Source organism: Hibiscus syriacus, unplaced genomic scaffold (genome assembly GCF_006381635.1).
Source record: "Hibiscus syriacus cultivar Baekdansim isolate YM2019G1 unplaced genomic scaffold, ASM638163v2 tig00110678_pilon, whole genome shotgun sequence".
NCBI lineage: Eukaryota > Viridiplantae > Streptophyta > Magnoliopsida > Malvales > Malvaceae > Hibiscus > Hibiscus syriacus.
Window position 1 is genome coordinate 1,435,789 of NW_024062822.1, and position 13,834 is coordinate 1,449,622.

General features: G+C 33.8%; 1 protein-coding gene across 1 annotated transcript; it reads right to left on the reverse strand.

Annotated features, from left to right (window-relative positions):
- Positions 1-7,935: 7,935 nt before the first annotated feature.
- LOC120138198 (E3 ubiquitin-protein ligase MBR2-like) lies at positions 7,936-8,875 on the reverse strand. Its single transcript, XM_039153762.1, has 5 exons — positions 8,744-8,875; positions 8,610-8,660; positions 8,431-8,529; positions 8,204-8,347; positions 7,936-8,067 (listed from the first exon to the last, which is right to left on the reverse strand). The coding sequence occupies exons 1-5, from the start codon at positions 8,873-8,875 to the stop codon at positions 7,936-7,938; spliced, it is 558 nt and encodes a 185-aa protein (XP_039009693.1).
- Between the last annotated feature and the right edge of the window lie 4,959 nt (positions 8,876-13,834).

Consider the following 13,834-nt stretch of genomic DNA (forward strand, 5'->3'; position numbering starts at 1 on the left):
CACCAGCTTCTGACTCCGAGCATTCCAGTCCCGCTAAGCTCCGCAAGTGCACTCGCCGTGCAACTGCTGCACCACCACCATGAAGCCAAGGTACCTTGCATTGCATTGCATTCATAGCATATAGTTTTCATTTTTCTTAGATTTAGTAAGCATTGGGGACAATGCTTCTCTCAAGTTTGGGGAAGTAGGGTTCTCGCATCATTGTATGATAGTATTAGTAAAATGAATATGCCATGACATTAGTAAATATAGAATTAGTTTTCTGGAATTAATTGAGGATGTCCGATGATGAAGAATTCTTGATGGCTAGGATAGAATGTATATGACTGGTTGAGGATGATAGAACCAACTCTAGGACTTGCTTCTTTGAAACCCTTGAACACGAGTGTATGTTTTCCATGCTTGAGAAACTTAGAAATTTTTTATAAGAGAATTCTTAAATGTCGTGGCATAAAACTGTGAATGATGAAAACCCCGCATAAAAAAAAGAAAAAAAAATATAAATTATAAATAAATGCCTTGGCATATCTGTCCACTATGTCTTGAGACACCTCCTGACTAGCTCGGGGGTGAAAGGTAGCTCCATTTCATCTAGAGTGTGGGATGGTAGAGTGATGGGCTGACTCTCCTCGTAGCAGAAGTAATCAAAGAAAACAAAGGGGAGTAGTAATTTGAAAATGTCATGGTAAATTGAGAAAGCTTGAGTAGAAAATTTTTAGGTTTGTTAAGCATGGACTGGATACAAACACGCACACACCCACATAAAGAATCTTGCCCTAGGGGACGATACTTGATTTCTCAAACTAGTCTAGCATGTTGAAGCCATATGAGCTGAGGGCTGAAATTTTATCCCATATAACTATTCTGCTTCTGAACTTGTCATGGTATTTTTGTTTTGCTTATCACTATCCATTGCTTGAGGACATGCAATAGCTTAAGTTTGGGGGTGTGATAACTCCTTGAAAAGGTCATATTTTGGAACCTTTTCACTTAAGTTATTGAATGTCTAAGAGCCCATTTAGGACCATTTAGATGTATTTAGGAGCATATAGTTGCATGTGGTGGATTTCAGTTTGCCGTCGCATTTTATTTTTACAGCGGTGCTGCTTTATGGGAAAGGTACTTGTCTGATGATGTGCAGGTGTTGAAAGCAAGGAAAAGAGGATTTAAAATGCCGTGATATAAGGATATTGCTGAGCTAAATAAAAATGCCAAGTTCAAATGGCACTTCAGGAGCGTACAAGGAGAGAGAAGATATTTTCTAGCCAGCTGTCCCGGATTTTACGCATGCTCTGCCCGAGATACCCATCGCAGCATTTTGGCGCTTCAACCACCGGTTCTGTTGATGACGTTGCCTAGTCTGACCCTGCAGATCCTGTCGGTCCTAGGGCGCCTGTAGCGGGATTATGCCGATCTCTAGTCAGCTACCTAGTTATATCATTGCCTAGTCTGCTCGACTCCCAAGCAACTCAACCATAGTTTTGGGGTTTCCTAGGATGGTTAACACCAAACCTTAGGATTTCTTTTCCCCTATAAATAGAGGAGGAAGCCATATTGAAGAGGACTTTAGTTCCAGCCACATTTGATCTTAAAAAGTTAGAGAGAGAAAGTCTCATCTTTCTCCGTCAATCCCACTTGCCATGGCATTTCTCCTTGACTAGCAGAAAGGAGTGGCGTTCTGAGCATCCGAGAGGAGCTAGTCCGCTGGGAGCAGTCCTTGGTGGCCGAGGAAGGCATTTGGCAGTGCACGTCGAAGGCTTTCTCTCCTCCCCTTAGTCCTTGCTTTTATATTTTGTTGTTGGGTTGTAAGGAACGAATGAATCTTGCTTTGTGCTTGTTGATTTCGAGCCCCACCATGAATTAATCCTATTTGGTGGGAGTTCGCATGGTTATTTAAGTTGTTATTTTAAGGAATGGTTTTTGTTTCATGCTCTATTCTGTTTTGTTTATGATGCTTAAAGTCTTGAGGTTGTAGGAGTTACGAGAGTAGCCTTTCCTTAGGAGGGTTCATGAGGTTCGAGAGAATGCCTTGGCAATTTATCTTTAGTCTTCGAGATAAGCTAGGGAGGAACTACATAAACAACGGGTTCTACATAGTAACTAGGCCTAATCCACCTTAGAGATAAGAATAGGATTTCATTCGACTAAAAGGAGTTGTGTATAAACGATAGGTTAGATGTTAATGCTGCCGCAAAAAAGGTATTGCGAGACATATTCTATTAGCTGAGTCAATAGGATCACTACTTGGGCTTACGCCAATCGGTTTTGCCAGGGCATCTTTAGTCTGTCGAGTCCCTTACTAGAGATAGCATAGGGCACATCAGTAGACTCTATCGGGCAGGGTAAGCATAGAAGAAGCACCATTCAGAGAAATAAACTTAAGTTTTCCTTGTGTCTCCCATCACTCATTTCCATTGCTGCTTGTCTTGTGAGAAAGCTAAAGTCCTACATATATTAAATCTAGTATTTGCATTTTTATTTTGCCTTGACATTTCCATTTGTTTTCACGTATCACAATTAATTTGCCACGACATATCCATCTGCTACCACACTATCACCACTCCATTTCCACTACGTCCATTCCATTTTGCCACTGCATTCTCATCTGTATATACCATAACTAACTTTACTTAGGTGACAAAGTAAAGTGCCTTGACAAACCTATTTGATTTCCCCAATTCCCTGTGGAGACGATACTCTACTTATCACTTTATTACTTATTCGATTGTGTATACTTGCACACATATCTGCATCATATTTTAGTACTCACAAACATCGGACAAATCTTAATCCTACTTATAGAGTAAGAGAAATGAGGAGTTTAGGAGAAGGAATGATAATTCTTTTAGGTAGCGTTTGGTTGGCATGAATCCCTTGGAATTAGGGGGAATTGGAATCCAATTCCACCACTTTCACATGTTTGGTTCAAGTTTTCCAAGAGAATTGGAATCCCTCATGCCTTTAACTTTTCATCAAACTAGGGAAAGTGAATTTCATCCAAGAATGAATGGAATTTAATTCTCTTGTTGGAGGGAATTGAAATTTGACCATACTACCCTCATCAATCTTTTGGTAACTTATTCATATATCGAATAAAAATATTTTTTATTATTTCAGGTTGGGTCGGGTTTCTAATTCATATATTCGGGTCGGGTCGGGTGAAACTTTGTTTTGGTCGGGTAAGTTTTTTAAGTGTGATATTCGGGTTGGGTCGAGTTCGGGTTTAGGGTGAAAAATACCCGACCCAAAAATATATATAATTTTACCTTATATATTTAGGAATAATTACAATAATTCCCTCTATATATAATTTTTTCAATTAAGTCACTTTTTTTATTGAATAAAAATAATTTTTTTATTATTTCGGGTCGGGTCGGATTTCTAATTCATATAGTCGGGTCGGGTGAAACTTTATTTTGGTCAGGTCGGGTCGTTTTTTTAAGTGTGATATTCGGGTCGGGTTCGGGTTTAGGGTGAAAAATACCTGACCCAACCTGACCCAAAAAATATATAATTTTACCTTATATATTTATGAATAATTACAATAATACCCCTATATATATTTTTTCCCAATTAAGTCACTGTTTTTATTGAATAAAAATATTTTATTATTATTTCGGGTCAGGTTTCTAATTCATATATTCGGGTCAGGTCGGGTGAAACTTTATTTTGGTCAGGTCAGGTCTCGGATGGAGGTTCCCTTGTTCTCGGGTCAGGTGGACCAAAAACCCGATACAACCCGACCTATGACCATCCCTAATTGAGATGATTTTAACTTATGATGTTTATTAGCATGATTTTTATAATTTATTGAAATGAATAATCAATCAATAAAATTAAAATTTAATTTTTTTAAATTTTTATAATATATTGCTACATGTAATTTATAAAACAAAATAAAATTAAGCAAAAAAACAAGAAGGGCACTCATGTCATTTTACATTACTGAAATCAAATTCATCTGACATGTCTGCGAACCAAACAGAATATGTAATTGGATTTAATTCAATTTCCTGTCAACCAAACAGAATATGGAATTGAATTCCAATTCCTGATAGATTCCAATTCTTCACAGATTACAATTCTCTCATAAACATTCCAGCGAACCAAACGCCACATTAGTGGTCTAGAACCCAACATTTAAAGGAATACGAGGGAACAATGATGAACAATTTAACCAACTTACCAAAATGTACTTACTCAAAACTAAATATATTTAAACTCAAATTAGTTTTAAAGAATCACAATTATCCAAAATTTTAATATTATCAAATCGAATGAACATATTAATTTTTATATAATTAAGAGAGTGAATAGGACTCAAATTATAAATGAGGATTATCAATGAGACAAATGGTCAATAAATACATTTTATTTTATAACAAAAGATATTATATTATATTATATTATATAGAAGGCTTAATAACAAAATAAGTGCTCAAACTATACCGTTTTTTCCAAATAAGTGTCTATACTATTTTTTTGACTCATCCAGGTGTCAACAAATGCTACCCATTTAGGTGCCCGAGTTGTCAACAGTGTTAATTTCCCCCTTAAGTGACACGTGTTACAATCTGGTGATTTTGAAATTTATTTATTAAATAAAATATTAAAAATTTAAGATTAAACAAAGCACTAACTTTTCTTTTATTATAAAACAACCCCAAAATCTCATATCCTAACCTTAATCCGCCACCACTGCCCTTTTCGGCCACGACCACCGTCACCGACATAGTCCTACCATCCTCATACTCATATTTCATCGTAGTTTTCGTCGATTGGTCGTCGAAATCACGTGAGATTACGATTTTCATCCTAGGTTTCGCAGGGTATAAAACATTCGGCCATTGATCGGTCACGATTTCATAGGGAGTTTTGGTCGCCAAGAAAGGGAAGGTCTGGTGGAGCTTCGTCGACAGAAAAAGGTTGCGGCTAACGTGGGTTTGAGTTGAAATGAAAGTTTTTAAAATTTTGGGTTTATATCAAAATTTGAGTTTCTTTTTAAATATATATATATATTTTTAATTTTTTAATTTTAAATAATTTTTTAAAATTTTTATTTAACGGAAACATTAACACTTTTGACGACCCAAACACTTAAATGAGTAACGTTTCTAACACGAATAAAATTTTGCAAGAGTTAAAAACAGTGAATGTTCATTGATGTTTAATTCATGTAAACAATTTTTAATTGCTGCATGTAACTATACTCGTTAAGATCTTAGCTTCCTAAACCAAAACGACCCAAATTTCCACCTTTCCTTCAACATTTTCTCAGCAAAAGGAATCGATGAAACCGCTAAACCAGATACTCACCTCACGTTCGCATTCACAATCATCCAGCAGCTCCGACGATAGAACCAACGCTCAAGATCATCCCTTCTTCATAGCTCCACCACCAGGCGATGCCTCTGGCCGTGAGAACCGCCGTGGGTTCTCAGTTGGACCACCAAAGTTGGCCATACCAGAAGACGGAGGAAACAAAGAAGAGTGAAGTGGAATTTGATGAAGAAGATTGGATATGTCATACGAAGGAGATGATAAAAATGTCATAATTACAGTTGTTATGTAAAAACAAGTTATTAAAATTATACTTACAATTATTATTGTTCTTAATATAGCGAAACATGATATGATATGGTTAATGTTATCTCCATTTTTAGCTTATTTTCTTCAGTTTTAAATATTTATTCTTTTCATGTGTTTCGGTTGCTGTCATTTTTTCCTTTTCTTTTTTCCAGAAACGAAGTTACATTAATGAGGAATGGGCAGCTTTCTTTTTCATAATGAAAACAAGAAAAATAGAGGAAAAATTATAAAATATAATAGGGTAAATTACATGTTTATTCATTGAACTTTATTCTCTCTCCTATTTCACTAACCTTACTTTCAATTTTTTTCAATTTGCTCACTGAACTTTAGACATTAAACTTTGCCGGTCACTAAACTAACGGTGTTATGACGTTGCTATATTAATTGAAAAAAATTAAAAGTACAATGAGTAAAATATGAGAGAGAGTAAAGTGTAGTAAGTAAACATGTAATTTATCTTTTTAATTATAAGTCCTATGTGGCATGTTTTATTATTAAAATAAGCCACATGAGCATCTCGTTACTAAGCAAACGGTCAAGTGATAAAAAAAAGTTTAATATCTAAAATTTAACGAGCAAATAAAAAAATTAAAAGTACGTTGAGTTAAATAGGGAAGAGAGTAAAATTCACTGAGTAAACAGATAATTTACTCAATATAATAAAGTGCTTGTCGGTGGGGTTACCGTGATTTTCTCACGAAAAATGGACAGTCGAATTACAGTGGCCACGGATCAAGGTGAGACTCTTACGTGTAGTTCAAGCCTTAATCAAGACAAATCAAATTCAAATAATAAAAAAATAAATATATTTTGAAATTTAATATTTAAAATTGAGTTTTATCTCATAAAATTATTTAAATTATAATTAAATTTTTAGTAAAATTGGAATAATTTATGAGTACAAGTATCCGTACTCACAAAACATTAAATCATTATTTTATATCCTTTATTTACCTATTAATCAGTAAATTAAATAAACATTCTTTGCAATCCATGCTAATCCATAGAACTAACCTCTTTTCTGGGCATTATAAGTTAATCGCAATGCATTCCTACGATACGTTTGCTTAATTTCCTGACTGACACAAATATTGGTGAGCGTAAACGAAAATATCAAATAATAGATTAATAAAACTTAGGTGGAGAAAGGACTAAAAATGATTACAAAGATTGTTTATTTGAAACAACATAACGTAGATTGGGGATGGGCTGTGGGACACAATAATATATATAAAGATTAGATATTAGTATTATATTTTTGATGAACGAATTAAGTGCTTTATATGGTAAAAGAATTATTGTTATTCCTTGAGGATCCGGGTTCGAGTACCATAGATACTAGGGGTGTGAGCGTTCAATCTTAAAAGGTTGAGAGTTATCGTTGAACATATATTGTCTTGTACTTACCTCAAATTAATAAAAAAATATTATATTTTGATAAAATATGTAAATAATCTATATAAAATATTTTTAACCATTTAGTTATAAATAATTGTTTAATTTAAAAAATATAAATTAATTTTATCATCATTAAAAATTTAACAATAGATAACCTGTCATAATTAAAAAATAAATAAAAATATCTTATCATTCAAATAATATATATATATATATATATTTGAAAGGACAAATGGATTAATATAAAAGTAGAGTATGTAAATGATTACTAAATTATATTCAAATGAAATTTTAATTATTAAAGTTTTAAAAATTATAAAATAATCATTAAATTATTACAAAATAGCTAGTATATATTATAAAATAATGATAAATTTTAATAATGTTTTACCATATTTTGATAAATTTAGTTATAACTATTTTATAATTATTTATAAAATATAATGACTTTTTAAATTTCTAAAACTTTAATAGTTAGAAAATAATTTCTTAAGTACGTGTCCTTATGTCAGTCGCGAATTAGATCTTGTAATCCATCCTGGAGTCTGCCCTACTGGCGGGGCTGCCAAAGTATGTGCGTCTCTATCATCAGACATCACACAGTGAAGGATCAGAAAGACATTCAGACAGGGTAAGTTGGTATAACTCTTGTGGGTGGGGTCCGTGAGGGTTAGATTTAGAGGTGTCAAGCGGAAAGGCTGATGTTGCATTGAGATGTGAATTGGTGAACTAAAACATGGAAACCGAGTTATTACTATAATAAAACCAAGGATTTATTCAGAAGGGCCAAAGCCTTAACATCTGCAGTTAACAGGAACACGATCCCAACAAACGAAAAGCAAACCAACAACAAAGATAAAGATACTGAGGCCATAGTTGTTCAAACATGGAGATTAAAAAACATGAGCAGCAAATGATGTTTTGTCAGATTAAGGATCCAACTCCTCAGATAGCCAGAGCTGTCTTCTTGCATATGGGGCACAGGTTCTTGTAGCCAAGCCATTGCTCAATGCAATTGAAGTGAAAGTCATGTCCGCAGTCCAACTTGCCCATCTCTTCTCCGTTGGCATAGTCCTCCTATAAATTATTCCAAAACATAAAAATCACGGTTACATTTCATTCTTATCATAACTTTATATCGCAATCGTAGATGAATGTTTTGCATTCATCGCAGCAATTAGGGATGTAACGAAATGAAATGATCTTATATGACCTGACAGATACAACATTGTTCAGTGTCGGCAGTAGAACCGGCAGTGATGGGTTGAAATTTGCGTCGCCTCAGAGTGGCTCGAATAGTTGCCTGGGTTAGCCCAGTGCTAACATTCCCTATTCGATTTTCCAGCTCCAGCAGTTGCTAAACCCAAGAAATGATGTTCAGGATTAACAAAATCTGGAATCCATGACATTACATTACATTACAAACATTCGAGATGTTACCTCATAAGACATGTTATCAACATCAAGGCGCATGTCATCATGAGTAGTTTCTAAAGCATACATGGTCTGCAAAAATGTACGACCCATTTCCGTTGCATCCTGCCCAATAATACCCAGTCAGTGCAAAACTTGATATATGGCAGCAATTTTTATAACTAAGGAATAAGCTTAAACCTTACCTCGGTTCGCAAGCCACCAGATCTACGAACAAGTCGCAGGTAACTGCGCATCTGTTATGGCAAAGAAGTGTTTAGTTCCTAAAATAGACTAAATGGAAACAATAATCATGAAGAAAGTAGTGTATTGAGCAAACCTGAGATATCAGTCTTCTTCTCCTTTGCGCATTCATTTGAGATGACATTATACGTGACAGTCGAATGTTATTAGCAGCTTGTTGTCTCTCAGCAGCAATGGCTCCAGGCCTTGGAGAAACCTGAGTCGGCATGTAATTAATATTTCTCACTGAGGCTTCCAAGTCTCGAATAGTATGAGAAGAATCAGTATATGTGGGGTGGTTATGCGCCATCCTCCATGCCTCGGAGCGCTCGAGCATATATTGCAGTCTTTGTATAGTTTGTTCAGCCATACTTGGTTGATGGTACCCCACGGACGACAATGGTGAATTATACATGCCCGAACCGGATTGGATTCCCGAAGAGGCGGCAGCGTTTCCAAGATAGCTTGAGTTCCCATTGACCGATTCATGCTTGGTTGCACATTTCCCGGTTGAATCGTCACAGCTGAACCAAAAGATTGATGACCATGCAATGGCATGGTTGGCCCATTCCAGTATTGGGAAGACAGCGGCGTTTGAAATTGATTATGGGCTCCAACAATATTCTGCTGCTGCTGCTGCTGCAAATGACTAGGGATTCCTACAGTAAGCTGCTGCTGCTGCTGCTGCTGCTGCAACTGATTAGAGACTCCTACACTAGGCTGCGGTTGGTGGTGCAACATGGCAGGATTTGCCGGAGCCGGCCTTATTTGTGAGGAACCAAATGAGGAAACCACTGGTCGTTGACGATGCTGGCCAGTGGCTTGTGCGTTAAAACCGTTGGAGTTCCATGCAGACATGTTTGCATGCCCAGGGTTTTGTTGGCCTAGAAAGGCTCTCAGCCGAGTGTTTCTCTGATAGCTGTCGGTTTGTCCGATCTGTATCGGCGAAGCAGCCACAGGTCGGGCTAAATGACTGCCATTGTTGGAGGAACTAGCTGCAGTTGGGATGTTGAGGACAGCATTTTGGGGTTGTGGAACTTCAGGCGCCCTTCTTTTGCATAAAAGCCTCGACTGACCATTAGTTGGAAGAAGACCCTCTCGATTGATAGTTTCTTCTACAACATACCCAGCACTTCCTGAATGTATCATAATTGGGCTCAAGGAATCACAAGAGGCTAGGATTTGTAGATTACCTGATGCTCTTCCAGTTCTAGAAAGGTCCAATGTTAACGGAAGTGGCTCATTCAAGTCTAGCTGGAGCGGACCAGAACCAAACTCTTGACCTTGACGACCCGATAAAATTGATGGAGCAATGGTCCCATGGTTACCACTGATATGGCCATCATTAGGGCTCATCCCGCTGTTCTCTAGGAGAAACCTTAAGGTCGAGGCTTCCCTGGAGTTACTGCCTTGTCCTTGACTTTGCATTCTGAATTTCTGGCCAACAAATATACGTTCTGCAAATAGAAGAAACGAAATTAACTTGAAAAAATAATTAGAATTCCATGTATAATGTAAATACATTTGCCACAAATGTAAATATTACGAAAGTTTATCACTCAACTTACTCAAAATTAATTGATTTTTTTATTCTCTCTAAAAAAAAAAGCAAATAAAGGTATAAGTTTAACTCTAAAATCAGATCTGAAAGGCTTCGTTTCGTTTGAGAACTCTTTTCCAAACGAACTTTTTCAATGCAGAACATTATTTTTTTCAGCTTCTTGACTTGAGTAAATAATCACGTTTCAAAAGTGATTTTTTTTTTTGCTGAAAATGAATTGTTTGATAATGCTTTTTCATTTCAAATGAAATTTTGAGCCAAAAACACTTTCATTACCATCCTCAAACGGCCCCTTAATTCAATTAAATCATTACACCTACTGATCACTGAAAAATCTTGAACAATAAAAAAATTGAAATTTTACATAAATCTAAATGATACAAAATTAAAAAAATAAACCAACTATGAGAGGGGGGAAACATGGCAATTAAAAAAACATCTCCTTTTGTGATTATTTCTAGAAATTACATCTCAACTTCCTTTGACTTCACATCAATCTTGTAGTTAAAATGAAAAAAAAAATGGATTTTGTGTGTAGGTCACATTAATCCCAAGCAACATAAAAACTAATTAAAATATTTGGGAGTGTGAACAAGAACTAAAGGATGGGGACAAGAAAAATCCAAGAGATTAAAACAAAAACTTTTGAGTAAAAGAAATCAAATCTGAAGAAATGTATAAAAAAACAAGCTTCACCATGAGTCTTGTAACAGTTTGAAAATAATCAAACTAAGAAGAAAACCACAAGACTCCATGAAAATCAAACCTGAATCTAGAACAAACAACTCTAAAGAAAGAGAGAAGGAAGGAAGAGAATAAAGCCTTTAACTACGAAGAACAAAGGAGAGTGTGTATACCAAAAGTAATGAGAAGAGGCAATGAGTTCCATAGGAAAATGGGATAGTATTTATAGGCTCAGAGAGACTTGGTTTCCACTGAAGCTTATCTGTTTGAGCTTCAAATTGGGTGCAACGTGACAGAGTACATAAAGGATTATTTTATTACACTGCGTTGTTATTTTGGGGATATTTAAGCGAATCTGAATTAATTACTAATGAAAGAGATTGCTACTATGGTAGTAAGTAGGTTTTATGGTTATTTGTTGACCAATTGTATTTTTATGTATTTGTTGTTATGTATTTAAAATGGTTTTCATATATGCATGAATCAACTTACCTCGGTGTTTAAAGAAATCGTTGTTTCTAGAAGTCACAAGTTTAATCACCACCGACGACATAGGGTGATTAAGCGTTTATTATCAAAATGGTTAAAAATATTTAGAACATATATTACTTTGTATTTATGTTAGCTTAATAAAAAATGATTTTCATTCGTTTTTATATTTGCACAAGTTAAATCATGTATAATATTACTTCATTTATACATTATTCAAGATTATCTTTAAAATCTAGTAAAAAATGAATTAGATATCCTATTAGCGTTATGTTATTTCATTGTTTAATTTTTCATACATTAATATTTTTATCTTATGTAAACCTTGTGTGAACCTATCTAAATTATTATTATTTTTTTGTATAACTATCTATTTTTGATTTATTGATCGACTAATCCAAATCAATTAATCATGTATGAACCTATCCAGATTATAATTGTAAGACATTGATATTTTCACTATTCATTTACAAAATCACACATATCAACCTCCAAAACATCCAAAACTTAATGCTATTTATCAAATTATTTATCATTACATCAATAATCACTTGATAATCACATACATGTTACATGTAATTGTTTTGTGTGTGTCAAAAGGAATTGAGGACCAAGAAAGAGACAATTGAACTTTAAATTTCATGTTCAGATTAATGAAATTTCATCAATTTCGTAATCCCACCAACTTTTCTTTAAATTGCATTGATTTCAAACATTATAGTATTTGACATTTTATTGTTTTCTTAAAGGTTTTTTATTTTGTTAAACAATATTAAGTATAATGACAAGATATATTACAGTTTTAGACAAAGAATTTGTGTTTAAACTTAATCATGGCATTGTTAGAAAAGATAATCACAAATTAAAATATTGATATTCATGAATGGTAAAACAAACTTGAAGGACACTTTGATAGAACCAAAAAAAAAAAGAAGAAAAAAGAAGTTACACCTACCATTTCTAACGTTTGTTTTGAAAAAAAAAAATCAACCGCCTTTTTTGGTAATATTTCAACGGTTTTTTTCCATAAAAACAAAAATCACGTGTAATTGTCAATAGTTATAAATATATCTAAAAATTATCATTTTCATATTGAGCCTTAAGCGTTATAAAAAAAAACTATACAAAAATACAAACCAACTTACCTCAGTGATTAAAGGAATCATTGTTGTTTCTTGAGGTCACAAGTTCGAGCACTAGCGACTGTAACAGGATGATTGAGCGTTCAATGTCAAATAGTTGAGAGTATTTAGAACAAATACTACTTTATAATCACCTTAGCTTAATCAAAAAAAAAACTACACAAAAGGTAAGGTATCTAATATGGTTACATGAGAAAAAGAAGTAATGAATGAAGTGAGGACGAAAAACTTAATTCATTATACATGTAATGTATCATGCACGGTCTGACCCTTCTGTCATCTCTAATCCTCCTAATTGTAATTTGATAGACCTTTAATTGTAACACCAAAACCTAGATTAAGAAGAACTGGTGGACTCGAAGGTGCCACATTCTGATATTGAAACAATCCAATAATTTTACTTTAGGACTAAAAATATATTTAGATTAAAAATAATAAACAATAATCAATAAGTGACTAAAAATATATTTAGACTAAAACAATGATATTGAAAATGTTAGATATTAACTCAAGTTTTAATTAGAAATTAAGTTATATTTTGTTGTAATTCTATTGGTTGAATATTACTTGATGATTAAATTTATTCAGTTAAAAACTTATGGAATAAGGATTCTTGGTAGTAAAGTATTTAGTTCTATAAATAGAGTGTATATCTTAACATTTAGAATTATTATGAAAGAAAATTACTTTTAAGAGATATAATCATTATGTAGTCTCTATAATTTTTCGAAAGAATTTTGAGATACACCGAGTTTTGATATATATACAAATTTTTTGAGATACATAAGATAACGTGTATTTATACTCTTCGTAATATCTATGTTTGGAATATTATTTTTCTTATCTTTGAGAGTGAGAGTAGACAAGTTGAACCACATTAAATTTCAGCTCTTCTGTATGTCTTATTTTAAGTTGATTTCGTTGTAGTTTTTTTCGTTTCTAAAATCTTAACATGTGGTATCAGAGCTAAGTTGAGTTGTAGGATTTTAAAGAATTTTTTGGCTACGAATTTTGTTAACAATATTATAGACATGGAAGCAAAATTGTGTTGTAATGAGTTTTCGAATGCATGGGAGGAGTTCTCGATCTATCTAGTGCTACATAAACAAATATTACGTGAGAATTAAATTTGTTGAAGACTTGACGGTGAAGTTTTAACGTATTTTTAGCTCACATAAGAATTGAAGTTGTTGAAGATTCAAAGACCAATTTAAATTGGATTTTGTTGTAATTCTACTGATTGATTCAATAAGAATTCTTATGGAATAAACATTCATTGTGATCAAATATTTTGTCCTATAAACAAAGAGTG

What these genes read in the sequence shown, in the direction of transcription:
- LOC120138198 (XM_039153762.1), bottom strand. Translation starts at nt 8,875, where the DNA reads ATGCCGACTCAGGTTTCTCCAAGGCCTGGAGCCATTGCTGCTGAGAGA. An exon ending in TTGATAACATGTCTTATGAG is followed by an intron (nt 8,348 to 8,430) that starts GTAACATCTCGA and finishes TCTTGGGTTTAG; the next exon opens with CAACTGCTGGAGCTGGAAAA. An exon ending in AACAATGTTGTATCTGTCAG is followed by an intron (nt 8,068 to 8,203) that starts GTCATATAAGAT and finishes AATAATTTATAG; the next exon opens with GAGGACTATGCCAACGGAGA.